At 51.2% G+C, this 26,183-nt stretch overlaps 1 protein-coding gene across 1 annotated transcript in view; it reads left to right on the top strand.

Moving 5' to 3' along the window:
• Nucleotides 1–26,183, top strand: part of ANO2 (anoctamin 2) — a 248,636-nt gene that overhangs the window by 203,796 nt on the left and 18,657 nt on the right. The window contains exons 18-20 of the mRNA XM_031444274.2: nucleotides 2,543–2,600; nucleotides 2,747–2,847; nucleotides 11,336–11,481. Of these exons, the coding sequence (XP_031300134.2) occupies nucleotides 2,543–2,600; nucleotides 2,747–2,847; nucleotides 11,336–11,481 (305 nt within the window). The remainder of the gene's footprint in view (nucleotides 1–2,542; nucleotides 2,601–2,746; nucleotides 2,848–11,335; nucleotides 11,482–26,183) is intronic.

Raw genomic sequence — 26,183 nt, 5'->3', positions numbered from 1 at the left:
GGACCCCGGAGGGTTAGTCGTAGAAGAATTGTGTCTCCCTACTTTGAGGACGGGGCAGGAGGGGATTTCACGTCTAGCTGGCGGCTCTTAGATCTTGCAGTGCAAGTCTGACGCCAGCCACTCAGAGCCAGTGTGGACTTCACGGATTAAGGGCACAGTCTTCTGAATGACTGCCCTCGCTTCAGACACTACTGCGAGTGCTGGGGTTCTCAGGCCACTGGTGATTCTGACCAGCTGCCTACAACCACTGGCCCCGTAGGTTTGATGACTCACTAGAACATCTTAAAGAGCTTGGACTGTGCTGTACTTAAAATTACAGTGTCATTAGCAAAGGGATACAAATCCAAACTGGCCAATGGGAGAGGCACCCAGGGCGAGGTCTTAAAAAGGAGCTTCGTGTCCTCTGGCACGTCAGTGAGCACCGCCCAGGATGCTCATCCAAGCTTCAGTGTCCAGGGTTTTTATTGGGCACGATTGCACGAATCACTGGTCATGTGGGAATTCAACCCCAGTCCCTCTCCCCTCCCCGGAGGTCAGGCTGCTTTTACTTGTCTCAGAGCCCAAACTCTAATCACATGGTTCTGGCATGGCCTCCCCCATCCTGAGTGATCTCATTAGCATAAATTTAGGTATATTCCCAGGGGCCCACCATGAATAACAAAGACACTCCTCTCGGGAAATTCCAAGGATTTAGAGGCTCCTCCCAGGGATGGGGGACAATGACCACTCATAGTCTTTATTATACAGGAGTCATGGATGTAAAATCACTTCTGATAAATATTTGTGGTCGAATTAGCCGGCTACCTCCAAGATTTCCCAGTCGGCATCAGCTATATCAGGAAAGCTTCCCTCGAAATGAAAGCTCATCAAGGAGGCACCAACAGCAAGAACTATTATCCTCCACGTTTTATAATTTCCTATAAATGTGTCTGTGACCCAAACCACAGCCCCTCCTCAGGACCTCTGTCCTTGACTCCCGTGAAATTATAGTAGCAGAGAGACTCTCCGTATTAATGATTATATATGTCGTTGGTGATTTACACCTCGATATAATGTAAACAGAAACTTGCATACATGGGATATTCCAGGAAAAAAAATAATAGGATTCTGACCCTTGCATAGACTTGTATATGGGAAGATACAGTCCTGGCAACACACAGGATAATCTGCAGTAAGCACTGTAATAAAAGGTGCAAAGAAAGTGTTAGGGGGACAATTATGAGTAGAGACACAGAACTTCACAGAGAAGGAAAGCTAAGCTGAGCCTCCAATGGAGGAGGAGGATTTCAAATCAATGGGTGAGGGGAAGACACTCGAAGTGCACAGGATTCTTCTGATGACCTGTCTGGATTCGTGGTTGGCTGGATCCTCTCTGCCTCCCCCACCTGCCCAATCTTCTTATCCTCCAGTAAGATAGACCCCTAGGTCTTAGAAGAGGCATGAGTCAGGCTTCTTCCATCCCCTTAAATATTTTCAATAAGAAGTCTAAATTTTTCTCTTCCAGTCCCAGAAATCTCCACTGGCCACTTTTATCCGTCTTAGCCTTTATTTCCTGGGAAATCAGATGCCCTTGTGGAAGAATTGTGATCAGAACTGAATTCTTGGCAATAGATGAGGGAAGGAGGTGCGCAGACATTACACTTAGACACAGTCTGGACTTTACTGTGTTTGGGCTCTGAAATTTCCCGCATGGACACACACACACACACACACACACACACACACATACACACACACACACACACAACCTTCCTAGCCCCACACCAGACCCAGACGTAGCCCCGTTCCCCCTGGAATTTGGCCAGAGTAAGAGGTGAGTCCTGCGCGTTACAGGGGAGCGTTAGCTGACAGCAGGTGTGATGGCAGCCTCCGTCTCTGGGTGACTTAGCACCTGCCCTGGCCAGTCCTTTCCAGGAGGACACTGGGCGGTGGCCAGTCTGCTCAGAGCTCAAAAGACACACCCTCAGGCAGCCCTGACTTTTGTTGTGGGACACAACATGGTGGTTGCCACAGTAAAATAATTTATCAAGGACCAAAGACCACGAGGATTTAAGAAGAAAGGGAAAGTTTAATAGATACGCTGCTACAGGCAACCACTGGCCACACAAATGAGAGGTCCCTGTGTGAGTGGGGTGGCCGGGCCGGGTTTTTTATTAGGGGGGAGAGGGCTGTGCCCACAAGGATAGGGGGCTGAATGATCAGTTTGCACACAGGTACCTGACTGTCAGGGACTCTCTGAATAATAGGATTTAGGACTCTGATAAGGGCAGGACGTGAGGCTGTCCGCCCAGGGTGCTGTGAGCCAGGCTGTCTCCCGGGGCGGGGAGCCCTGCCAGGGTCAACACACATGGAGAGGATGCTTGTCTCTTGCAGAAATGCAGGTATGTGGAGGATCCTGCCCTGGGGAGTAGGGTTAAGGGGTCCATAGACTCCAGACACTCAGAGAGCCCAGGGGTGGGGGTTTTATGACTCCAGAGAGTGCCAGCCGGCTTCACAACTTCCCCTGTCTCCCCCTGACTCAGCCCGCACTTGGCCCTTTCAGGTTTGTGGGCAGACCTGGGAGCTACGTTTACGTGTTCGATGGCTACCGCATGGAAGAGGCAAGTATAGCTGCTGGTGTTCCCTGCCCGGCGGCGAGAGGTCTGTAGGTGCCCCCGGCCCCACCCCTCTCCCCGCCGCCCTCGGGCCCTTGTGTACCTGAGCCCCGCGTGGTCTGACGGCCCCTGCCCGGTGTCTCCCCCTGCAGTGCGCCCCCGGGGGCTGCCTCATGGAGCTCTGTGTCCAGCTCAGCATAATCATGTTGGGGAAGCAGCTGATCCAGAACAACATCTTCGAGATCGGAGTCCCGTGAGTAGTGAGCTCTGCCCATCTACCCTCCCTGCTGCCGGGGCCTCGCCCAGCGGGGCCAGACTCGCCACAGGATTTTCATGGCCTCTCTGCTTCTCAGATCACCTGGTTATTCACTCCTCTGTCTACTTGCCAATAACTGCCCCGTGAGGTAGGGCCCCTGCCACCAGTCCCGTTTGCCGCTCTGACTCAGGATGCTTCAGCCCCTGAAAGATGAAGCACTTTCTTAAGTCCCCATAGTGAGTAAGTGACCGAGCTGGGAATCTTGGCCTCAGAGTACATCATAATTTTAATGCTACCTGCCCTCCCAGTGAACAAGGGAAAGAGACTTTCCATCTGGTAGAGAGGAACAGGGAAGAAATGCAATGGAATCATTTAGAAAAACCTCTAAGAAACTGGGATATGCGACCTTAGGAGGGGAAGGGCTCATGGCGGGCGAGACACAGTGGGGGTTTCCATGCGGGTTCTCTCCCCTCCCCTCCCATGTGGTTTTATGCAAATTCCATAGAGGGCCTTCTTTCAGTAGGCTCTGCATCGAGATAGTCATGAAAATAGACACCAACTCTCGGGCACTGGACCCAAAAAAAGAGGAGGCAGGCAGCAGGTGAAAATCTACCTTCAGGTCAAAGGAAAATGTAGCCCCATCTGCATTTCGTTTTTGCTGTTTGATGTGAAGAAGGAATCTGTTTCGGGGGGCGTTTTCAGCTGGCCTTAGCATCTGAGAGCCAGGGAGTGACAGAGGTGATCAGGGGTAGCTCTGGTAGGCCGGGCCGGCTGTGTTTAGGAGGACCAGATGGGCAATTTATACCAGGATCAGAGTTCTTTGCAAACTTCTTGCAAGATTAACTGTTCTGGGATGTGGTCATGAGACTGTCCCCGTGGGGGTAGGTGAGGATACTGCCACATGCTCTGTCTCCCTCTTGGAGATTTACTGTGCACATTGTTCTAATGGTTCTGAGAAGTCCCGCAATAAAGAAACTGGTTTAATCCCTTTCTTTCCAGCTGCACTTGTGTATGTTGTCGGCCTGGGGTCTTAGTTGCAGACATCAGAATCGGCTCTGGCTAGTTTAAGCGGCAGTGGAATTTGAGTGGCCAACAGGATCGTCCTTAAGGGCCAGAGGGCCAGGCTCGGAGCTGCACGGGCAGGAGTAAGACTGGCCACACTGCAGGGGGGCTTGCGGGGAACGCCAGGGCCTCGTCTCTTGGCTCGTACGGCCCAGATATTTAAAACTGAGAATTGGATTCCACAGAGCCACACCTATGAAACCTGCATTCCGAGCCGTCCCAGCTGTCTTCATCAGCTTGAGTTCTGTAACAAAATAACCTGGCTTAATGCAGACATTTACTTCTCACGGCTCTGGAGGCCGTGACGGTCAAGATCAAGGTGCCAGCAGGTTTGGTTCTGATGAGGACCGCCATGTCCCTGTGTGCTCCTGAGACCTCTTCTCTGTGGACCCCGAGAGAGGGCGCTGCTGTCTTTCTCTTCCTGTGAGGGCGTTGATCCCGCCATGGGAGCCGCACCCTCATGACCACATCTGAACCTGATTGCCTCTCAAAGGCCCCACCTCCTGATACCTTCACATTGGGAGTTAGGACTTCAACCTGTGAATTCTGAAGGGGACACAAACATTCAGTTTACAACACAAGCCCCTCTGTTTATTTCTTCTTCTTTAACCGACGCACAAGATTTGCACACAGTTAAATGAAGAAAAATATACTTGAAGTGGTCCTCATCTTCTCAGAGATTACTGTCTTCGTTTGAGAGACCAACTAGGTGGCCTGTGACTGGGTGGCTTCTGTGTGGTGCCCACTCCGTCAGAATTCAGAGTAAGCCGAGGCCAGGCGTTTGGGAGCAGCTAAAGAAGACTCCGTCAGCAGGGGAGTGTCTTCCGGACGGGGTATGTGTCTTGAAAGAAGAAGGCCGTCACCACCGTAGGTACCAAGTTGGTCCGCCATTCTTCTGTCTGAAGAAGCCGTTTCCCTTGGGTGTACGTATCTTTTCTAAACAAATGACAGGCCGACTTGGGCTGATCAGTAAACACTTCCTGACCCAGATGTTGCTACAGGTGGAGAAGATAGGGTGGTGGTCCCCTGGCCGGTCTTGGGACACGCCAGGGTCAGGGCAAGGGCCAGAACGCAGAACCTCTCTCCATCTGCTTAAAGGTCACTGAGCGCTAGGTTCCTTGGGCTGAAGGGAACCATTAGGCACTATGTGATCCAGCTCCTTTCTCCATGGAAAACTACACGTGTCGCTGCTCCCACGGGGAGCTGGGACGGTCTGAAAGGCCCCCACAGAAAGCTATTCCTTGGTCTTGCTCAGAAGCACCCTTAGAGAGCTAATGTTATAATGGAGAAAATGAGTTGATGTGGAAAGAAAACTCTTTTTTTAATGAGAGCCTGATTTCAAAGGATGAGAACCCTCAACACTCCCTCGTGCTGTGCTGGCACCCAGTCCTCAGGATGGGTCTCGCCGTCACCCACCACCAGTTAGGTTCTTTTCCTGCCCCCGCACGGGGACAACCTCAGGTGACGCTTGGGTACGTGCTTTTTCCAGGAGGAGATGGAGGAGACTGTTGGTGTCTGGGCATCTCTCTCTGCTCAAGCTCGCCTCTTGTCATCAGTTGGGAAGTCATCAATCTCGAGGTCCTCGACCCTCTGAGACAGCACCTGTTCTCAGCTTTCTGATGGAAAGCCGCTCCGTGATCGTCATCACGCAAAGCTGGTGAGACACGTGGACGCTGTTCTCCAGGAGCTTAGCGTCTCAGAGAGAACACATTTGTTACGGACAAACATCCAGAGAAGATACAGACCCAAAAAAGATGCGCCAAAGCCACATCTGGCCCCTCTGAAGCCGTGAGACCAGCCCCTCCACCCCTGCTCCAAAGGCAAGTCCCCATTCCCCTTCAAACATCTGGGGAAGACACCTGTCTTTCCGGGACATTGTTACTCTGCTCTGGATGGAATTGTCTCCAGCTTGTGGATGTGAGCGGCCCATTTGTTCATCCTTGCACACCTGCTCTACCACTGAGCCCATCCACTCTGGACCCAGCAGCCTTTTTCAGTCTGTAAGAGAGGCAAGAACTCAGCCATGTGTTTGGACAGTGTCCTGGACGTCTCCCCAACCCCCGGCAGCTCCATCACAGATGAAACTAACACAAGGCTGTTTTCTGTGAAGGCGACGTTTTCTTGCTCGTGCTTCATGTGTGTTTAATGTGCCCCACTTTAACTGACGGCATTTGTAGAGTGATTCATAAAGCTGTGAGCAAGTCACTTCCTAAGCCTCACTGTCCTCATTGCTTGATGAAAAGGAGATAATAACACATAATATATAATAGGGTATAATATATGTAATAATATAGGAATCTCTAAGGTATTGTCATTTCTGCTCAAGCATCCTATGAACCTCTCCTCCGTTCTGTGAAACTGGTCACTGCTGATACCAGTACAAGTCTCTTCCGTTTTAAAAGATGTTTCCTCGTTTCGGGTCCTAATCTGCTAATGGAAACATACAATATAGTCATGGAGCTGAATTCAAGGTCATAGACAACAAGCTCTCCCACCAAGCCCTGGGGTCTTCCTTCTCCGGAGTTCTCCGTGATTCTGCAGGTTATGTTTTGAGTTCGTTCGCACGAAATCATGGTGACGATGACAGCTGCTTCTTCTGCTCCCCACTCAGAGCCCACTCTCAGTAAAGCAGACCCATCCAACCCGGAGCTCAGGCACCCGGCCACATCCTGTTGCGCGACACAGTTGAGAAACGTGAAATCAGCAGGGAAAAAGGAAGCCTCTTTAGGCAAGTGGAGTGGAGCCTGACGGTAAGGAAGGGATGGTGAGAACTATCAACACCTGACTTTGCCCCTGTGGTGGAGGCAGCACGTCTCTGCGGCGCAGGGCTTGTCCAACAGGTCAGGGTTTCAGTCCAGGCGTTGCTCCCTGTGTGACCTGGGAAAGTCACTCTGGAAAGAAACATGGTTATGTGAAAATACAGCTTGGATGCATGCTCAGCTAGCTAGAAAACAGAAAATACGAGAAAAGGAGGGAAGAACCGTTCCTGGGGTTACAGGTAGCCAAGGTGTTTGTGAGCGTCAGTGGCTTTTGTATTTATAAGTGATGCTTTCTGAATGTTTCGAGTCCGGGGAGTGAGACTGAAAAAAGACCCACTCAAGCCTCAGGAACTGGTTTTCTTTTCTGTTCTGGGTGCAGTTCACAGTGTGGCTCTCATGCACCTTCAGCCTGCCTCCAGTTTTTTTTTTTTCCCCCTAAGGGAGACAAATACTCATCTTAGAGGCCGGACTTTGATTTTTAAAAACAGAAGCAGGAATATTGAGGGTGAAAAATACAATGATGATACGCATACGATTGATCGTCTTTCGTGTTTGTTATCCACTTCTGAAAGCAATTTTCTGAGATTCTTCCAAAAAAAATTGTAAAATGCTTAAGACTCTTGAATTGACCTTTATTGGAAAGCTCTAACTTACCTGTCTCCCCGAGGATGCAATGTTTTTCTTAGATTCGGGTGTGTGTTGCAGAAAGTACCACAACGACAACTTTGAAGGCTTCTGCAGCCAAGCGGTCCTGCCGGCCTCTTGAATTAGGCTGGTTCCCAATCTTTAGTCATTTGTGAGCCAGTTTTCAATTGTTCCCCATTATCTACCAGGACAGCAATTTGCATGTTAATTTCCTGTGAACCGATTCACTGTTTGATTTAAATCCATCACATTTCTGAAAGTGAAAAACTAACGCTATCAGTTAACCATGAGTAGCAAACACCAGAAAGAAATGCAATGAAGATGATTCATTATCAGTCAATGACATTAGCCTGAGATCTGCATTCTCTTTATTGAAAAGGGGGGCGCACGGGTCCTGGGGAGTTGTTCAAGCCAGCAGCAGACCGGGGTTTTCTCCTGGACCGCAGTCAGAGAGGCCGGGCTGGGGGCAGTGAGGGAGTCATTCTCCAAGGTGCTCCAAGGAGATGGGAGGCCAAGTCTAGAGACTTTGCAGAAACATCGTGTGAACCTGCAGTAGAGTGTGTCCTTTGCTTGGGAACCACTGGCTGAGGTCTCCCCTTGTGACCCCCCAGTCTCCATGGCTGGCACACTTACCAGGCGTGTCCACGAATACTGTCCAGTTGCCCTTTGGGACCTTGGATAAGCGTCTTCAGCTTTCAGGCCTCTCCCGTGCCGCCCCTGCATCTGGCAGGCACCCCAGACAGGGCCACTACGGAAGGCCAGCTCTGTCCAGGCACCATCCACCAGATGGAAGTCCCACCTTTACTAGACTCCATTCAGAGACTCTGGGAGATGGGAAAACGGAGTGCTTTCAAAGGAGGCCATGAAACTGGGGACACTGGGTGCTTTAAAGGCAGCTCTGACACCAATGGGACAAGACAGTAGAGAAAACTGAGGTGGTGTGGTCTGGCCTTGGACTACCCTGACTCACACGCCCCTGGCTCCTGGGGCTGGACCCAGTGGTGGCAGATGCTTCCCAGAAGGGAACCAGGTGGTTTCAAATGTTACTCAGAATAATGCTCATTGGCAGCTCCTTGCACGATGACTTCAGACGTGGCTGGTGGCAAGGCAGAATCTGACCATGTGCTGTTTATCACCTGGATCCCCTAATGGGAGATTTCCTTATCTCCTCCTGCTCACCGCCCCCCCCCCCAGCACCTTTCCCATATGTGTTTGTGCAGAGCAGACTTTGGGTGCAAACGGCATGGTGCCCCCAAACATGCTATAGCACACCCCAGCTCCTTGCTGTAATTCTATGTCAGGCTCAGCTCTGGCGTCCCATGAAGCAAAACTGTCAATGGCCTTTTATCACTCTGGAAGATGAACTTTGTGTGTGTGCACATGCGAAAGGGTAAATACTATCTTTTTCAAGTGCCCGATTCTTTCCTGAGCAACGGCTGAGATGGACAGAGTAGACAGATGAGAACTTCCTTTGGCAAAATGTCCCCGAACCCCTGTTCTTGCTAACAGCCCCAGCTCACGTTCCAAAAAAGCCAAAATATACCCATGGACACAGCCAGTAAGGTTTCATAAACTTTCTTCTTCTCTTTTTGATAAATGTGATAAATACTGTATTTCAAGACATAAAACAGCCCCTCTTTAAAGCCAGCGCAGGGGAGGGCGGTCTTGTTCCCCCGCGTACAGTGGGATCTGGCCAGGAATCAGAAGTTTCGGGAACAAATTTGAATCTTGTCGGTGTCAGAAAAAGGGATACATAGCTCAGAGGCTGGTATGTTTGTCTTCTTTGGCCCACCTCGGGCTTGGTTCTGCCTTTTTTCATGAGGCTCGAGGTCTGTGGAGAGCAGCCCGGGGCCCAGAATCCTGCAGCCAGGAGGCCAGGGTGTGAGCGGTGACCAACATGGTCCCGGGGTCAGCTTGTGGGGCACCAGCGGGGAAGGGCTCTGAGGCTTCTGGGCAGAGTCTCCCAGGCTTGTCATTAAAAAGGGACAGAAAAATAGCAGATGAAAAGGATGCAGGGGTAACATCAAAGGAGTTATTTTAACAAGCGAGTGCATCATACGGTGGGAATCATAATCTGAAGGTTTCCAAACGGCCCATCTGTATGTTGTACAACTTGCAGGATCCTAGTAAATCCTGTTCTTGGGGGACTTCCTTTGTTCATTTTTTTTTAATGGACACTGAGGTTTCCAGAAGGGAAACTGCGGGGAAGGAGGGGTTCGTAAGAGTTATGTGCGGATTTTTGGACCCACCCGCAGCATGTTACACGGCTGACCGCAGTGTCCTTCCTGAAGCCGCCCTCCACGCTGGCCTTCTCTGCTGCGTGGTCTCCCAGCTGGGCTCCTGTTTCTACAGAGGCTTCTTCCCCTCTCCCCACCCCGTGGTACTGAGTCCAAGCTCATCCTGCTCGCTGCGCGACAAGCCAGTAAATTGAGGGACGAGTTGTTGGGGGCAAGGAATTGACTTTATTCAGAAAGCCAGCAGACCGAGAAGTTGGTGGACTAACGTCCCAAAGAAGCATTTCACCCGAGTTAGAATTCAGGCTGCTTTTATGCTAACAGGGGAGGGAGTAAAGGCAAACGTTCCCTGGTTCTGGTCATCCTCCTGAGGGGAGGTGCTCACTTCTTCCTTCCTGCAGTCACGCACGGGTGACCCTGCTCAGGGTGTCTCCTGTGAGCTAAAGAGAGGTATTTTAGCTTAATGCTCACGGCATGGGAGGCAGGGTTCCCAGAGATGGGCCATGATGTATCATTTAAGCTTATAGGCAGCATCTCTTTAGTGATTAACTTGTGGCTAAAACAATGAAATACAAAGGTTAAAGTAAAAGAAGCAGATCCATGATGGGGTCAGATTTGTTCTTCCCTGTTAGACCCGTAACTGTTGGCGTTCCCTCCCCTCCGCTCCATCCACAGGAGATGCTCGTTGCTAGGGTTCCCATTGCTCTCTCCAGGATGATTCTGGGATTTCAAGCCCTAGACCCAGGTGTAGCATTGCTTACTGGACATCCCTACTTAGGAGCCTCATGGGACCCTCCACCCCAACAACTCCTCCTCCCTCTCATCAAAATGGCCTCTTCTCCTGTGTCCCCCAGCTTAGCAAACCATACCACCATCCACGCACGTGGCCAAGGACCCTGGGGGTCATGCTTGGTTCCTTTTCCCTTCCCAAGTGCATTTCAGCACTGGCTCCTGCACTCGACCTCTTAAGCGTGACTCATTCTGTCTACTTCATATCCATTGCAGCCACCCTGGTTTCTGCTGCCATCACCTCTCACTTCAACTACTGCATCAGATGGCTTATAAGCCATCTTCATGAACTTGGGCTACCTTTTAAGCCAACTGGCATTGCCTTCTCTCTCCTACTCCATGCTCCAAGCATTTTGAACTCCTTTTAGTCCCTTCAGTGAGCCATTCTCATCGCACACTGTCTTTGGCCATTGCACAGATAATTCCTTCCATCTAGAGCACACCTTCCCCCATCACGTGACCCTCCAAGGCTGCTTCCACCATCTTCCATCCTTGGTTGGTTTACACGTCTCTTCCCCCAGGAAAACTTCACCCAGGTTAGGTGTCCTGGTTTTATGTTCTCGTAATTCCCTAAATCTCTCCCTTTTTAATACTCAGTGCACGACACTGATGACACTTGTTTAAGTGTCCACTTTCCCAGCCGGACAACCTCACTAATCAAATGAGATGTCTTTTTTTCCTTGCTTGTTTTTTTGATTTTGCTTTTATCATTTTTTTAAATTTAAATATAGTTGAGTTACAGTATTGTGTTAATTTCAAGTACACAGCAAGTTTCTCTGGCTTTGAAGAAACCTGATCCTTTGTTGGGGGGAACCTTTTATTGTGCTGACAGAGGACCTCCTTGGATGGTCTTTAAGAGAAAAGTATCTCCTTAGGGTTCCTCTGTCGGAGATGGCTTCAGTGTCGAAACTTAGTTGTTGTTTTTTCCTCCTTTCTGTCTGTAGAACTAACTTTGTCCCCCAGAGGCTTTTGGTGACTGGCCCCTTTCTTTTCCAGAAAGCTAAAGAAACTATTTCGGAAGCTGAAAGATGAGACAGAGCCCGGAGAAACTGATTCTGCCCATTCAAAGCATCCGGAGCAGTGGGATCTGGACTACAGCTTGGAACCGTACACTGGACTGACTCCAGAGTACATGGAGATGAGTAAGATCCCATGGTCCTTCCTTCCACCGGGGACAGGTTCAGATAGGGGGCCAGGGAACGGGGCAAGGGTGGGGGCCAGGGAAATGCCTGGGGTAGCCTCTGCCCCTTCCTGGACCTCAGTGCCATATGGAAGATGGGGAGGGTGGGGCAGAGAGAGCCCGGGAATGAGGACCAGGGGCATCTTATCACCGACTTGATCCTCAGACGACGCCCTCTTCTCCTTGGGCCTCCTCTCCTCATCTCTGAGATGAGAAGTTCCGCCCCTCGGCTTCCTTCGCACGGGCTCCATCATTGATAAAGCCGAGACGGAAATAGTGAAGCCTGCAGTTTAAGAACGGCGTTTCCATTAAGGAGGAGTAAAGTGGTCCCGTGGCGCTGGGGGCAAGGACAGAAGCACCTTTGACGGGGAGAACGTAGGAAGACTCCCCCACTCTGGTCAGGCAGGGCTGCGTGAAATGTCAGCTTATGCCTAAAGATGGGGGGGATGCTTTGTGCAGGGGGTGAGCGGAAGGTTTCTAGCTACAGAGCCTCCGTTTGCTCCTGGTTCAGGCCTGGAAGCGGGAGTGCGTGGGGCGCGGGCGTCGCAGACGCGGCTGCGGAGCCGTGAGCCCTCCGCTGTGAGCGGTGTCCCCGCTGGGAGCCGCTGCCTCCCAGTGCGTGGCTGCTGGTGAGCAGCCCCGGTCCTTCACTGGGGTGGATATTTGAGAAGCCTGTTTCCAAGACTTGGAACTAATGAATTAAAAACATAGGACCAAGAGGTCAGACACATCATCTAAACATTTACTCAATCTAGAGTGTAGGGGGGAACATCAGTCAGATCCCACAAAAGAGCCACTCAGTACTTACTGTCATTGGACCTGTCACTGTGTTTGCATAATGGCTCCAGCCTCCTTTGGTTAATCCCTTTTGACCGGGGGCCGCCAGTGGTTCTTTGTGCCTCAGGTAACTTGCTCATTATTTCTAATTGATATTTATCCTCTTCCATTTGTAGAATGTCTCTGTGTGTGTGTGTGTGTGTGTGTGTGTGTTGTAAGGGCAGAGGGATGGACAGGGTCTAGATGAGATGGCCGCAGAAGTTCTGTTCTAGCCCTGGGGTATCTGAAATTCCAGGCAAAGCCTGAGCTTTGTAATCTGAATAAACTCACCAGGGGAGAAACAGTCATTACGCCTGCCTCGGGGACAACAGGCAGAGAAAACATCAAGACCCAGTTTGTGTGAACACACAGCTCCCCGCGCTTCACCCTTGGCTGAGGGCCACCTCTAACCCCTCCCCAGCACGGAACCAGATGCGCGGGGACGACTGCTCGTGCATCAGGTGGCGCTCTGCGTCTGCCGTCCTCTCAGAGAGAAACTTGCCAGATTGAGGCTTCCATGCAGGAAGGGGCTTACACTGGAACGCCTTTAGCTCTGCCTTTGCGCCTCCATCCTCCAGCTCCAGACCCCCGCCCCCACCCGTCCCGTCCACCCAGTTCTGTGTGTGGGTTTTACACGCCAGGCTGTCCAGAGAGCTGGCTGTCTCGGAGCTTCCTCTTCTGAGTGGCTAAGAGCAGAGACGCTTGAGCCGTACTCCCTGGGTTCAGATCCGGGCTCTGTCACCGACTCGCTAGACAGCTGTGGGTAAGTGACTAACCTTCATGTGGCTCCACTTCACGGGATTGTTGTATCCGATGAATTAATATCCGTGAAGTGCTTAGAAGAGTGTGTAGCACATAAAGCTGTGTCAGGTGCTGGTGTTTCTCCTAATGGTCGCGGGGCCCCGGGAGGGCAGGGCATAGGGAAACGTGCTGCGCCTTGTCAGCCGCTGTCACTGAGCAGACACACTCTGTGTGCTCAGACTGGGGCACTTACCAAGTGACAAGAAGAGGGACAAACAGGAACTAGAAGACGGTGACTTCTGGAAGAAGTTCACACCAGGATTGTAGAGAGTGACATTCATTCCATGAATCACACAGACAGACAGACAGACAGACAGACAGACAGACAGACAAGCAAACTATTACAGGTTATAAGGGAACAAAACAACCACAAAACAGAAAGTTTGAAAATCAAGAAAAGAAAGGAACATGTCTCCCCAAACCTTTCTCATTCAAGCCCAACTTCTATTAGCATTTTGGTGCCATTCCTGAGGCCCCTTTTGTTATTTTTAAATAGCAAACATTAAAAACATTTAAATATTTGTGATTTTTAAAAGACAGTTGTGATCACATGCCCACATTTGTTTCTCTTTTTTTCATCTCGCATTATATGAGTAAATACTTCCAAGTTGTCGTAATATCCAAAAAAATAGCTGTAGAATAAATTCTCTCTCTAATAAACAGAGCAGTTGATGTATCTGTCTTTCAGCAAAGTGCGTTGGAGGCTCATTTTCCAGTTCTTCCCCCCTTGTAATGATCCAGCATGTACTATCTTCCTGCATACACTCTTTTCCACAGTTACTGATTATTTCCTCAAGCTAGACCCACCCAGGTGTCATGACTAGATCTAAGGTATTGCCATTGTTTGGTTCTTGACCTCTTTTTACCGAGTTGCTTTCTGAAAGGCTTAGACCAACTCTCTTGGCCACAGACAATGTATGAAATACTCTTCCAATAGGTACAAATTATTTAATACCCTGAAGTCAAGTGATAAGACAGAATGCTCGGTGTACAGTCAGCTTGAGATGCCCAGCCCTCCATGCCCACCTCATTCTACCTGTTGACCTGAATATTCCAGACTCATCCTTAGCTTTTCACGGTGCTTCCTCTGGGAAGTCTTCCTAGAGTCCTGAGAGGAGTCATTAACTGTTTGATTTTCCATCCCAGCATTGCATTCTGTGCACACACAGATGGTGGGTCTTACAGAATTATGATACTGTTGCTCATGTATCTGTTCTTCTGCAGACCCACCTATTAGGTTCTAAAAAACAGAAAGTAGGGACCATGGCTTTTCACATCCCCCAGAGCCCACCACATTTCCTGGTGCATGACAGGCACTCAGTATGTCTGATAAACCAAGACGAGTGAGTGAGTGAATGCATTTATTATTAATGAGGGAAGGTTTCTTAACAGGGGTAAGCGTTTAATAACTTTAAGTGGAAAATGCAGGATCATTTTCAAAGCAGGGCTTGGTTGATGTTGGGTCAAGGATGTTCTGCAAAGGTTTCCAGCTCCAGGTAGGAGATTGGACTGAATTCCTGAGATCCCTTCTGGTTCTGAGGGTCTGCATGCTGATGATGAGTAAAGGGGAGCATTCCAAGGAAAAGGTCTGGCAAGTCCAAAGAGTGTCGTGGCCACGAGAAGCTGTTGACAAAGCAAATGGTGGTTTGTGGGTAGGGATGGAACAGAGAAAGACCAGGGGTTATTGGAGAACTGGAAGATCTGACGGCTTTGCACTTTGCATCAGGCCATAGGGAGCAGTTGTAGAGCCTGGGTCAGGGCTGTGCCTGTGTATGAACTCTGTTCCCCTCGAGGAAATGGGCGAGTCCCGGAGGGGACCAGGCAGACTGAGAGAGGACTGAGGACGCACCGGGGGGACTCATTCACTTATTCATTCATTCTTTCATTTGTGAGACATTTATCAGGCACCCAAAGGGAGGAACAAGTTGGGAGACCAGGACAGTCTCTCCAACAATTCAGGCTGATGTTGATTTAGTCTCATTTGGGGAAGGAAGCCTGGACCACACATGGGCTTTCCAAACTGGTGTTGGCTGGAAAAAAAAAAATGCACAACCTAAAAGTTGAGAATCGTGTTTTATTTGGCGGACAAAACTGAGGACTTAAGCCCGGGAGACGGCCTCTCGGACAGCTCTGAGGGGCCGCTCCAAAGAGGTCGGGGAGGACCAGTATATATAGGAGGTTTTTTGCAACAAAAACCAGGTAGTTGGAACACCCAAAGATGCCTGTAAGCTAAAGAAAACCAGACACCTCAGGTTAAGGAATTTAACACTTTAATATACGTGGAAGATGCAAGAGTCTGGGCTCAATGGGGTCATCCCTTTGAGGTGCACTGTAGCTGCCTAGGGCCAGTGCCCTGCTTTTGTCCATCCTGATCCCCTCGGGGGGCACCGTGGGGGCAGCTGCAGTGGCTGAGGGCTTGATGGCTGCAACATGCTGTTTACTGATACGGCAGGCGGCATTTTCCATCCACACTGGGCCCCACTGACTCTCGCTCACGGAACTCTTTGGGCTGTTTTGCTAAATTATCCATCATTTTAGGGACATGACTGTTTTATCTTACGTTTTATATAAGTGCGAGTGTTAGCGGGCAGGGGCCCCCCCTAAGGGGAAAACCACCAAGGCGTGGACTCTTGCCTTTCTACCATGAAGGAATTCACAGTGGAGCCAACGGGTAGAGTGAAGAGGGAAAAAAATCCCTGGTCTTTATTGCCCGAGAGGAAGGGCAGCCGTGGGCCAAGGTGACCTGGTGTAAGAATTCCCGCTCTTAGGGTCTTAACAGGGGCCTTTCTTCTGTCACCTTTGATGTTTCTTGCCTTCTTCCCATTGGCTGCTCTTTCCCTGCTTGGTTTCCAGCTTGTTCTGCTCTGTGGGACAAACGCTCTGCAAAAACAGAATTAGGTAGCTAGGGACCCCCAGACCCCGTAGTCACGCTAACACGATGTGGTCAGGCTGGATCGTGCGAGCAAGACCCTGAAACGGTGTGGTCTCTTAGATCCAGATCTGCTTGATGAGACCCAGTCAGGGCTTTCTGTTCCTCCAAGGTGGCTCTTTAATTTTGAACGTTTAAAGACGTCTCTCGTGAATGGGTCTGAGTTTCAGTTCCCTAGTTCCCTGCCTCCCTCACAGGAACCACACTTCTAAGTTAGATTTCTTCCATTCCTGGTACCTCTGGATTATGCTCTTCGCCCCTTCAGCGGGTATTTGCTTCCATATAGAATGAAAGACTGGGCTGCAGGGTGAACTTTACCAGACGCTTCCTTCATCCAGCCGTGGCGGCTTGGTGTGGCTGGGGTGGGCTTCCAGTCCTGAGTGCGCTGTGGTTACGGGTCTCTGGGCTTGATGCTTAAAGTCAGCCACGCCCAGTTTCCTCATCTGAGAAACGGGTTTGATGAAAATAGCGCCAGCCTCACAGGACGCATCTGAGAAGGAGGACGTGAGTATAGATTAGTTAAAAACCAGCCTGGGCCCGTGCACGCTCTCAGTGGGTATCCGCCGCCATCGTTAGTGTCAGGAGGCCAATTTCTTTTTCTTTAATTTAGGAGTGGACTAAAAAAGGTCTGAAGCCCCTGAATGGAGTGAGCCCTGGAGGGTCTTCCCATCCCATGAGAGTAGGGTTGGGCAGTGATGTTTAAAGACGGAGGGTCTGAGACGCCAGGGCACATCTAAGAATGGCACGCAGAGGCCTGACATGCAAACGTTTCAAGATGCTGGTCCTTCTAGAAAACGCCACAGGCCTGAGGGCTCTACTTGTCAAGGCCAGCATCTCAGATGGGCTCTGTTTGTCATCTGTGTATCTAAAACCCACAAGCTTTTGTTCCTCCAGTCATCCAAAAAATATTCACTATTGTCTTCCTGACTCAAGAATTCAATTATCCGTCCCTCCCCGCAGAACCTCTTACGGTTTCTTAAATGCAGCCCAAGCTTTGAGGCCCTGGGGCCATTAATATGGGTGAAGAGATGGATTTCTCCTTGTCATTGACATTGTCATTACAGGAAATCTCATTTTTCTTAGTCACGAGCTTACAAGCCTGTCAAACTAGAGGCGAAGGCAGGTGTGTTGTAATTGCACATTTCCTTGTCTATCTGGAGTGAAAGCCGGGTCGTTCTTTTGAAGGGCAGAGAGCTGTCAGTCTCCCCTGCTCTCGGGACATGCCCAGCGTCAAAGACGCGTAAGAATCACCCAGCTGGTGGAAGCCCCCGGGGCAGGTCCCCCGCGGAGACCCGGGCATCAGCGCCCTTGTAGCTGCACCCAAGTTGTCTTGTGAAATCGCAGATTTGAACTTCAGGGCTCAGCATGTGCATCCATGAGTTGGTGTGGACCCCGTCCCCTTCTCCGGGACTCCTCTCTGACTCTATATCACCTCCGGCTGGGGAGAAGGATGCTCACAATCTGGGGCCTTTTTGATCCATGGCTCCTTACCTCACTGACTTTGCCTTGTCAACTGAAAAAAACAAAGAAACAAAGAACCGCACTACCTAAATGCTGAGAACATGTCTTACTAGGCAGACACGCAGAGGACTTCAGCCTGGGAGACAGGCTCTCAGACAGCTCAGAGGGTCTGTTCCAAAGAGGTAAGGGAGGAGCCAGGGTATATAGAAGTTTTTGCAAAACAAAACAAAAAACAGGGAGTGAGAACATCAAAAAATTAATTAAAATAAAACGACATCTCAAGTTAATGAATTTAGCACTTTTCTATGTTTGGGAAGATACAAGAGTCGGGGCTCTTTGAAAGCATTCCTGTGATCTGCACCTTAACTGCCTGGAGCCAGTGTCCGGTTTTTTTCCTTCCTGAGTCCCCTCAGGACACATGTTGGGGCGGCAGCAGTGGCTGACGGCTTGATGGCCGCGACATCCTTTGTTTACTCGTGGGGCAGGTGACTTCCTTCGTCCACAGTCCCTGCTAAGAGTTGTGGATTTCCATGTCAGTCCTCGCCACTCCTTGGAATGACTGCAAACGCATCCCAGCTGCTTCCTTTTTCACTCCCTCTCCTCCTTTTCCTTCTCGCCTTTTAAAATAGCTTCTCTCAAATGCACTTCAGAGCTTACTATTTTTTTCTGCTTAAAATCCACCCGCGTTAGTTACTGTGAAGCTCAGACCCCAGCATAGGGTCCGCACATGTGCGTCTGCTGATCTCACTTTGCATCCCAGCCTGCCCTGTCCGCCTGCCGCCCGGTCCTGCCGCGCTGTTCAGGCTCACCCGTCTCTCAGGAGCATCTTCCAGTTCTCGCATCCGTGGTTCCTCCCTCCTGCACCTGCTCTGGTACAGGAGGAAATGGGCTGCTCTGGGGGGAACACTGAGTCTTACTGCTCTCGGTTGCAGCACCCAGGCCAGCTCCTGTGAGAGCTCAGTGAACTGTTTCCCGAATGAACGGCACTCCGACTCCCTTTCCTTCAGTGGCAGAGAAATAGAGGCCGCACTGCTGTTCATCCCACGACACGTGGGCCGGCCTCCCTTTTCACGGGCGGTGTGTTTATGTATGTATATATTTATATGCAGCAATTTTCATCTCTCAAGACCAAAGTGAGCCGTGTGTATCATCAGGGTTTCCCTCCAAGAAAAGTCACTTCTGGTTTGAATTTGCTCCTCTGCCTTCAGGGACCCAATCACGAGCAGGGACCCGGGGGCAGAGTGCTGCTCTCCCCTAGACGGTCGTCAGCGCAACTCCAGGTCCGTGGCTGGCCCTCCGCAGCGCCCCCTCCTGGCCAACCCCCATCCCCGGGGAGGGACCGTGCTGGGTCAGGCCCTGCCGTCGCAGAGGCATCACAGGGGGCCGGCCCTCCAGGACCTCAGGGTCTCCCGGCAACAGACAGAGATGGGCAGACAGTTGCAAGAAAGAGCCTCGTTGGCGCAGAAAACAACGCAGCCGCCTCTGCTGGCTTCGGACAGGCTGGGCCTTCGCAGCTCCCGTGCGGCCGCGCAGGAGACTGTCCTAGAGGGCTGCGTGTGCTCTTCCTTCAGCCTGTGGCTGCTCAGCCACCAAACTTCCTTGGGTTTTAGCAGCCACCTCCGGAGGCAGGACAGACTCCGCGCCGGAAACGGGAGCATCCCCAGGCTGGTCTGGAGACTTAGCACAAGGCCAGAGAGAGAATCCATCCGGGGTTACCACTGCTCAGCCCTTCGGCTGGGAGACCTGGTTCCCTGACAACCTTCTGAGTTCTCCACCACACTCACAGTCTCCCCACCCTCCAGGCCCCTGGCTGAGAAGCCGCAACACTACTGCTCATTCGCTCTGTCTCCGCACCTCCCCTCCAGCCGGCTTGATCTTTCTCTGGAAGCTTCCCCCTTCCGGTCGGCGCCTTGGCCTCCTGCGCCCGCTGCTTTCTCTGCTGCGCCCTCAGTGCCGCCACTTGCAAGCAGTAGCAGCTTCCTCCTGCCTTCTTGATTCTTTGTGGGGTGGTGTTGGTCTCACCACCCGTTGTCTAAAACCCCCAGAGTTCTCATATCCCAAACAGGCCTCGGAAAGACATCTTTTCCATTGATTTAGCTTTAGATTCTTTTACACATTCTTAGTCCCACCAAAACGAACCCCACCAACCACTCCCCATCCACAGCCCCCACGTCACTCGTTTTCTGCCTGACCATGCATGTCCCCCTGGCCCTGGGATTCCCTGTGCCTTCTCACGCACGTGGCCCAAACCAGTTCTGTCTCCTCTCAAAGGGCCCCTTCCCTTCCCTCCCCTCCCCCCTCCCTGCTTCCACAGGGTTCCAGACGAGCTGCCTCCCAAGACAGCGATGCCCGTGGGTAACTGACTTCTGAGGGCAGCTTCCTCGACTCGCAGGGCTCTGCGTGGGCCCTGAAAGCATCCTGGGTAAACTGCAAAGGGGCAGCTGAGTGAATGAGGGTGTCCTTTATCCAGCTTTGCCGTATCCAGGCTGAAACAGTCTGACTTCCAGTCATGCTGGTGTCAATTCCCGTTTCGGACAGGTTGACAGTCCAGTGAGTGGGTTCTCAAGGATGGTGGTCAGCCTTTTTCTCTTTCTCTGCCTCCTCCTCCTTTCAGCCCCTAGCCCCCACCCTCCCCTTCACTTCTGCCTTCTCCCCTCCCCCAGCCCAGGCCTCTTCAGGGCTCCTTTCCAGGGAGTAAGGCAGGGAAATAAGAGAAGGCGTAATGTGAACCCGTCCTTGCTGCTCGCAGGTAGCTCGCTGGCAAGGGGCTTGGCGGGAGGGAAGCCCGAAGTCCACAGACGTCAAGAGCTTGTTGGAGGCAGTGGCTCTGCCCTTTGCGTGGATCAGTAAGACTCGGGGACGGCGATCATACCATAATTTCTGATGTCTCTGCGCCCCTGTCTTCCAAGCCCCTTTGCTCTTCGGATGACCGCTGTAAGGCGGAGGGAGCAGCCTCTCTCCACCCCGTCTTCCCCGGGTGTCAGGGGTCTCGGATGTGAGTCCAGCAGCGGGACCTTGGGCACGTCTCAGCGTCGCTTGGCCTTGTCTCCTCCTGGGTGTCCTGGGGAGTCAGGCCGCTGATGGGCTTTTCTTGCGGAGGTGCAGCCCCGCTGGCCTGCGGGCAAAACCAGTTGTGTGGCGTGTCACCAGTAACGCGCGACTGCTGCTAACGTGGGTTTTAACTATAAGGCAAAACAGGGTCAGTGTCACCCCCCCTTCCTCACGTTTCTAGATTATTTTGGGGGGAGGGACCGGGGAGTGTTCTGCAGGCACAAAACCTGGCGACCCCAGTAGGCGTGAGCGCTGTGCGGAATCGCCTTTCATGGAGTGTCTTGACGAGAATGAAGGAACAGGTAACCCCCAGGGTCCCCTCCAGTGCTGACATCCTGCTTCACACGTACCACCTCGAGGCACCTCGAAGCCAAGAGGCCCCAAGCATGATACGCCTTGCTTCAGGTCACCCCAGGGGCCCAGGAGTGGAACTGAGGCCTGAGCCTTTCCCAGACCTTTCCACAGGGGAGTCTCCCCGGGACCTGCGGGGACTGGGGCTGCAGTGGCAGCCTGGGCTGGAGCGAGGTTTCCTCTTTCCTCCCCACTGGGCTGGCCCTCCCCAGTCCCAGAAAGGCCCTTGTTTTAGGCTTTGAACAAAAAATGAGAGCCGTGAAACTGAAGCTGCCCGGGCCCTCCGGTGTGCCTGACATGGCGATCCGGGCCGCTCTCAGCTGTCAGCCCCCCTCCCGGTGATGCCGCGACCACCCACGGAGACAGGAAGTACGCCGGGCTGCCCCGGGCCTTCAGTTGTGATGGTGAGGCAGGTCATCAGTTGAGGGAGGCGGCAGGGAGAGACGGATTATATTTACATTTTTCTAAATTGAGCTGGAATCAGGGCCCGGCAGGCCTGGGGGAGGGGCAGCTGGGGGTGGGGGGCTGGGGGTGGGAGGGGGAGGGGGGCTGGGGGTAAGCCCGAGGAGGGAAACCACCTCTGGGCAGGCTTGGTGGTCGACGATGGGCTGACTCCAGACAAAGGGAAACCTGAGAATGAGGGATTAGACTGGAAAAAGCTGTGAGGGGAGCAGCAGGCTTTCGAGGGAATCTCCAATATCAAACCCTTTTCCTGAAGAGCTTACTGAGAAGGACTTCCAGGGTTGTCCCCCTCCCCCAGCCCCGAGGGGAGGGAAGGGTGCTGGCTCAGGAGCAGGCCGTGACATTAATCATCACTGTCCCCAACCCCAGAAGAGGGCTTCAAAGCTTCTTGGCCGCAGACCCCGTGCGGCCCGGTTGTGGAGTTTTCCTCCAGGCCTGATGAGAGGAAATTCTTTAGTTGCTTTAAAAGCTGCAAGCTAAGTTCTCTGGACCCTCGCCGCCTTTGACTTCTGCAGGGTGGAATTTGGCGTAAAGATGCAAGCTGGAATTTAATCCTGTAGGAGGAGTTTAGTGACTGTTCCAAAGGAATCTCTTGATAAAGTTTTATCACCGTTCTATCAAATAAGTAAGTGACTAACTGCATGTTACCCACTAAATTGTGATGGGAACTTGTCTCGAGGGCAAGATTTGTATCGTATTCATTCACAGCCCCTAACCACAGGGCCTGGCACACACTAGGTGCTCAATAAATGTTTGGTGGTGAAGGAAGAAGAATGTAAGAAGTGATCCTATAGTGAGGGCCTTGAAGACAAAGCGACTAGCTGATTCAGCAGACATCACTGTTTATCCAAGCTCTGCAGACACCTTGGTGATACTGATTTGGCTGAGACAGTCTGCCTCCTTCCCCTCCCAGCCAGGGGCCAAGATTCCTTATTTTGAGGTGTTTTTAATTAGGGAATGCGCTCCTCCTAAGGGCAGGTCTCTTCCAGCAATACATATCGATGGACTTGTAAAATCATCTGGGTAGTTCAGGCCAAATACCCCATGCAATAGCTAGTGCTGTGGTAATGCTTTGTAACAAATGCCCCACAGTCTCAGTGACTTGCAAATGAGACAGAGAATAAAGAGCAATGGAAAGAGCTGGCTCCAGGCATCATCGAGTAGCCTGCCCTGGAAGTGATCGAAGAACAATGGCCACTTATTGAAGACAGAGTAGAAGGGACTGAGGCTCAGACAGAGCCTTGGGTGATACCCAAGATGCCTTCCAATGCTCATATTCTTTGGTCATGGATAGTAAGGACCACATTGGGTGATTTCCAAGTTTCTAAGAGAGACTCATGTATAAAGCTAGACCCAAGGCTGCCTTAGTGGTAAGCCATGAAATATTCCAGAATATCTGCACATCAGCACAGAAGCCTGCCTGTCCTGTCACAGAACTCCAAGAGTGTGCACTCCAAGGCAATGGCTCAAAGAACCAGGAAACTCCTCTCCCCGAGCCATCCTGTTTATACAAACTGAGTCATCCCCCTGGATAATCAGGCACCTGCCATCTTCTCCAAATGCCATTTGAACACAATTCAGGCAGCATCCAGGGTCTCATCCCAGTATTTCTGGGAAGGAGGGTGACTCACAGGCCATGTCTCTCCTTTTCTCTGGAAGCACACATTGCTTGTCATTATCTGTCCTGACAGTCCCTTTCCCCGTGGAGACTTATGAGAAGAGGCAAGAGTGCTTTTGGATAGCACACCTGGAAGGCTCCTGACATGTAGGAGGGGCCCAGTCAGTGCTTGAGAAATGAATGAGGAGCGACTGAGTGACTGGATGAATGGAGGCAGTATTTCAGGTTAAAATACTGAAATCTCGATCACCTTCCCATTTCCCTTCTTGCTCTTTCAACCAGGAAGCTCAGAGTCAACTCTGTTGCTCACCCGTAGCCCAAGTATGGGTCCACAGAGTTTGCATGCTTGTTTTTCTATCCTTTCTCTGTTATTTCCGTTTTCTCAAACTCCAGAAACCCATTTGTGTGTTCTTTTCCTTGGCTTTTCCTCAGCCCTTTGGGAAGATGTGAGAGCAAAGGAGGACAGCAAGCAAAGGTCCTTAGTGATGTGATGCTGGGGAACTTCAATTCAATCTTAACGATTTTCACTGCCCTTCTGCCTCCCTGACTGCATTACCCCAGCCCAGCTGGGTAGACGGGAGGATGGATGGATGGATGGATGGATGGATGGGAGGAAGGATGCATGAATAACTGGCCTTCACGTCCCATTTTGCAGATGGAAAAAGTAAAGAAGTGCGAGTAAGCCAGGCCATTTTTTTGTTCACTCAACAAACGTTTGCTGGAAATTTGCCAGGTGTTTCTCTGAAAATCAGAAAGGAATTGGTAGATCTCACAAACTCAATTCTACTTTTAAGAAGCTGAACTCGGTCCACTGATGACTTCTGAGGTGCCACAAATGCAGGGCAGACAGGAGCAATGACACAGAACACATTGGGAACAGCTGTGGTCCCCCCAGCCACGGAAGCCCCGTGTCCGTGGATGGAGACACTTTGGAAAGGGAAAATACCTGTGTAGATTGATGGTGATGCGAGTCTTGATAAAAGTTCATTCTCAGACAAGACCAGAAATCAGATTGGAGAAGATCCAGTAAAGGAAACCTCGGGTGCGTGAGAACAAGAGTACAGGGGGAGGGACGCCGTGGCGTTGGGGTTGAATATTTACATTTTTGTGTGCTGAAAGGACCTTGAACTTGGTTGGCATCACAAACTACCTTTGTTTCCCAGCTTCATCGATTACGAGGTGTGTGGCCTTGGGAACACTGTTTTACCTCCCTGAGACTGTTTTCTCACTGGTACAATGGAGGTGATAGTGCTGGGCACTGAAGACTATTTTGTGAACCAGAGAGCATGCTGCCTGCACATGGTGGAGGTTCAGGAATCGGTGGCTGAGGCTCCACGACCTCTGAGGGTTTGGAGTTTTGCTGAGAGGATATGGAAAGGGAGCAATGGGCAGGGTTTCCAGAAGACCATAGTGTTCAGTCCTTTAAGTCTCCTGTGGCTGAGAACCACGTTCTCTTGCCGTGTCCTGTGGCCACCAGCAGGGTTCACACCTGAAGGCTCCCACCACCCTAGCCTCTGTTTCCCAGGCAGCGAAGAGGGCTGCTTATGGACTGGTCTGTATCCTGCTCTGAACCTGAGATCAGCTGTTATAACTAGACTTTGAGGTTTTGAGTGGCAGGACTCTCAAGAAGTCATTGTTCCCCCCTTCTCCATCTGAAGGGAGTTAATATTTCACAGTGCATGTGGGAGTGAGGAAAAGTGGGGACTGAGCCTCCCTTAATCACAAAGAAATGAAGAAAACGTGCCTTGCAGATCTGTCCTGGTGCTGCGTCGATTTGTCTGCAGTAAACTCTTAATACTTAAGCCTTGACTTCAAGCCTGTCCTTTCCTGTGATGACTTCCAGGGTTTCTGAACTGAGCCCAACCCATTATATAAACCCCAGGTGACTGTGCGGATTGAAAGGGAACTCCACTCCTTGTCTTTATTTCCTAAGTAGTTTGTGAGTTTGGATCAGTGGATTTGCAGGAAAGATCTTCATTACCAACCGCATAGCAAACCTTCAGATGCTTCTTTACTTATTCTTCAAGGCAAGCCCAGGGGTCATGAATCTCTGGAACCTCCAGGGACCCGCTGGTGAGAGTGAGGTACTCCTTCCCTGGGACTCAGTGCACTCTGTTAATGCTGCCATTAGCGGTCTAACTCTAAGATACGGGCAGGATTTGCTTCCTTGTCCATCTTCTCCACTGCATCCTGTGAGCTCTTGGAAGGATGACACAGTCATCCCTGCATCTTTGTTTCCTAGCAACAAGCATGGTACCCAGTATCTAGGATGTGCTCAGTAAATGCTGGTTGGATGAATGAGAGAATGAATGAATGGTGAATGATGGGCACTGAGACCCTTCTTATCCTGTCGAGACTTCTACTGTTTTCCTAAGCACCAGAGGTCCATGCCAAGGAACCGTCACAGACGCCTTCTTCTCATCGTCTCCTGTTTACGTGGTCCATCAACACCTGCAATTCTTTTTCACACCAGACACTCAGTGCTGAGGACAGCCGGCTTCCCCTGTCCTTAGGAGAAGGGGAGCGCTGGGCACAGCCTGGAAATACGGGCTGATGACACAAATAGTGCTGACCTTCCCTTGCTGTGTTTTTACCTAAGTGATGATATGAATGGGCTGTTTCTGGCTGAACCCTCTCAGTCACCGCCTCCTGAGTGAGAAGACAAACCCACGCCAGTGTCTTCAATCCCTGGCCTTACTTCTAGTGGTTCACGATGTGGAGGATTCTTAAACCTCCAGCTTTTCACCCCCTGAAGCAGACTAGCTTGCTTTTACTAAATAATAAAAAGGTTAGGGGGGAGAGGATGAAAGCTGTAATGATTTTCTTTAGAATGAGACCCTCCTAACTGACCAGTTTTACAGCCAGCCGTCTTCAGAGCCGTCTGTGCGGATGGCAGCCCTGAGAACTGCGCTGTGGACGTCTTAGCCCCGCATGTCCTGCCTCACCTCACACTGAGCGCAGGGATTTCCAGCCCCACATTTCAGTCGCCTGTCTTCTTCTGGGTGTGTTTTGTGTTTATGGCTGGTGACAGTAAGTCTGTGCTCATGAAACAAGATAACCTCTGAACATTTGCTATGGGATAGGCACCACACAAAATTGTGGGGCCTCGGAAAAGCGTCAGATATGTCCGTGGCCTCAAGGGGCTCACGAACCAGGGAGCAAGTCAGATAAACCA

The sequence above is a fragment of the Camelus dromedarius genome, chromosome 25 (assembly GCF_036321535.1).
Source record: "Camelus dromedarius isolate mCamDro1 chromosome 25, mCamDro1.pat, whole genome shotgun sequence".
Lineage (NCBI taxonomy): Eukaryota > Metazoa > Chordata > Mammalia > Artiodactyla > Camelidae > Camelus > Camelus dromedarius.
The sequence above is the reverse complement of the archived record's forward strand: the minus strand, read 5'-3'. Positions and strand labels throughout refer to the sequence as shown.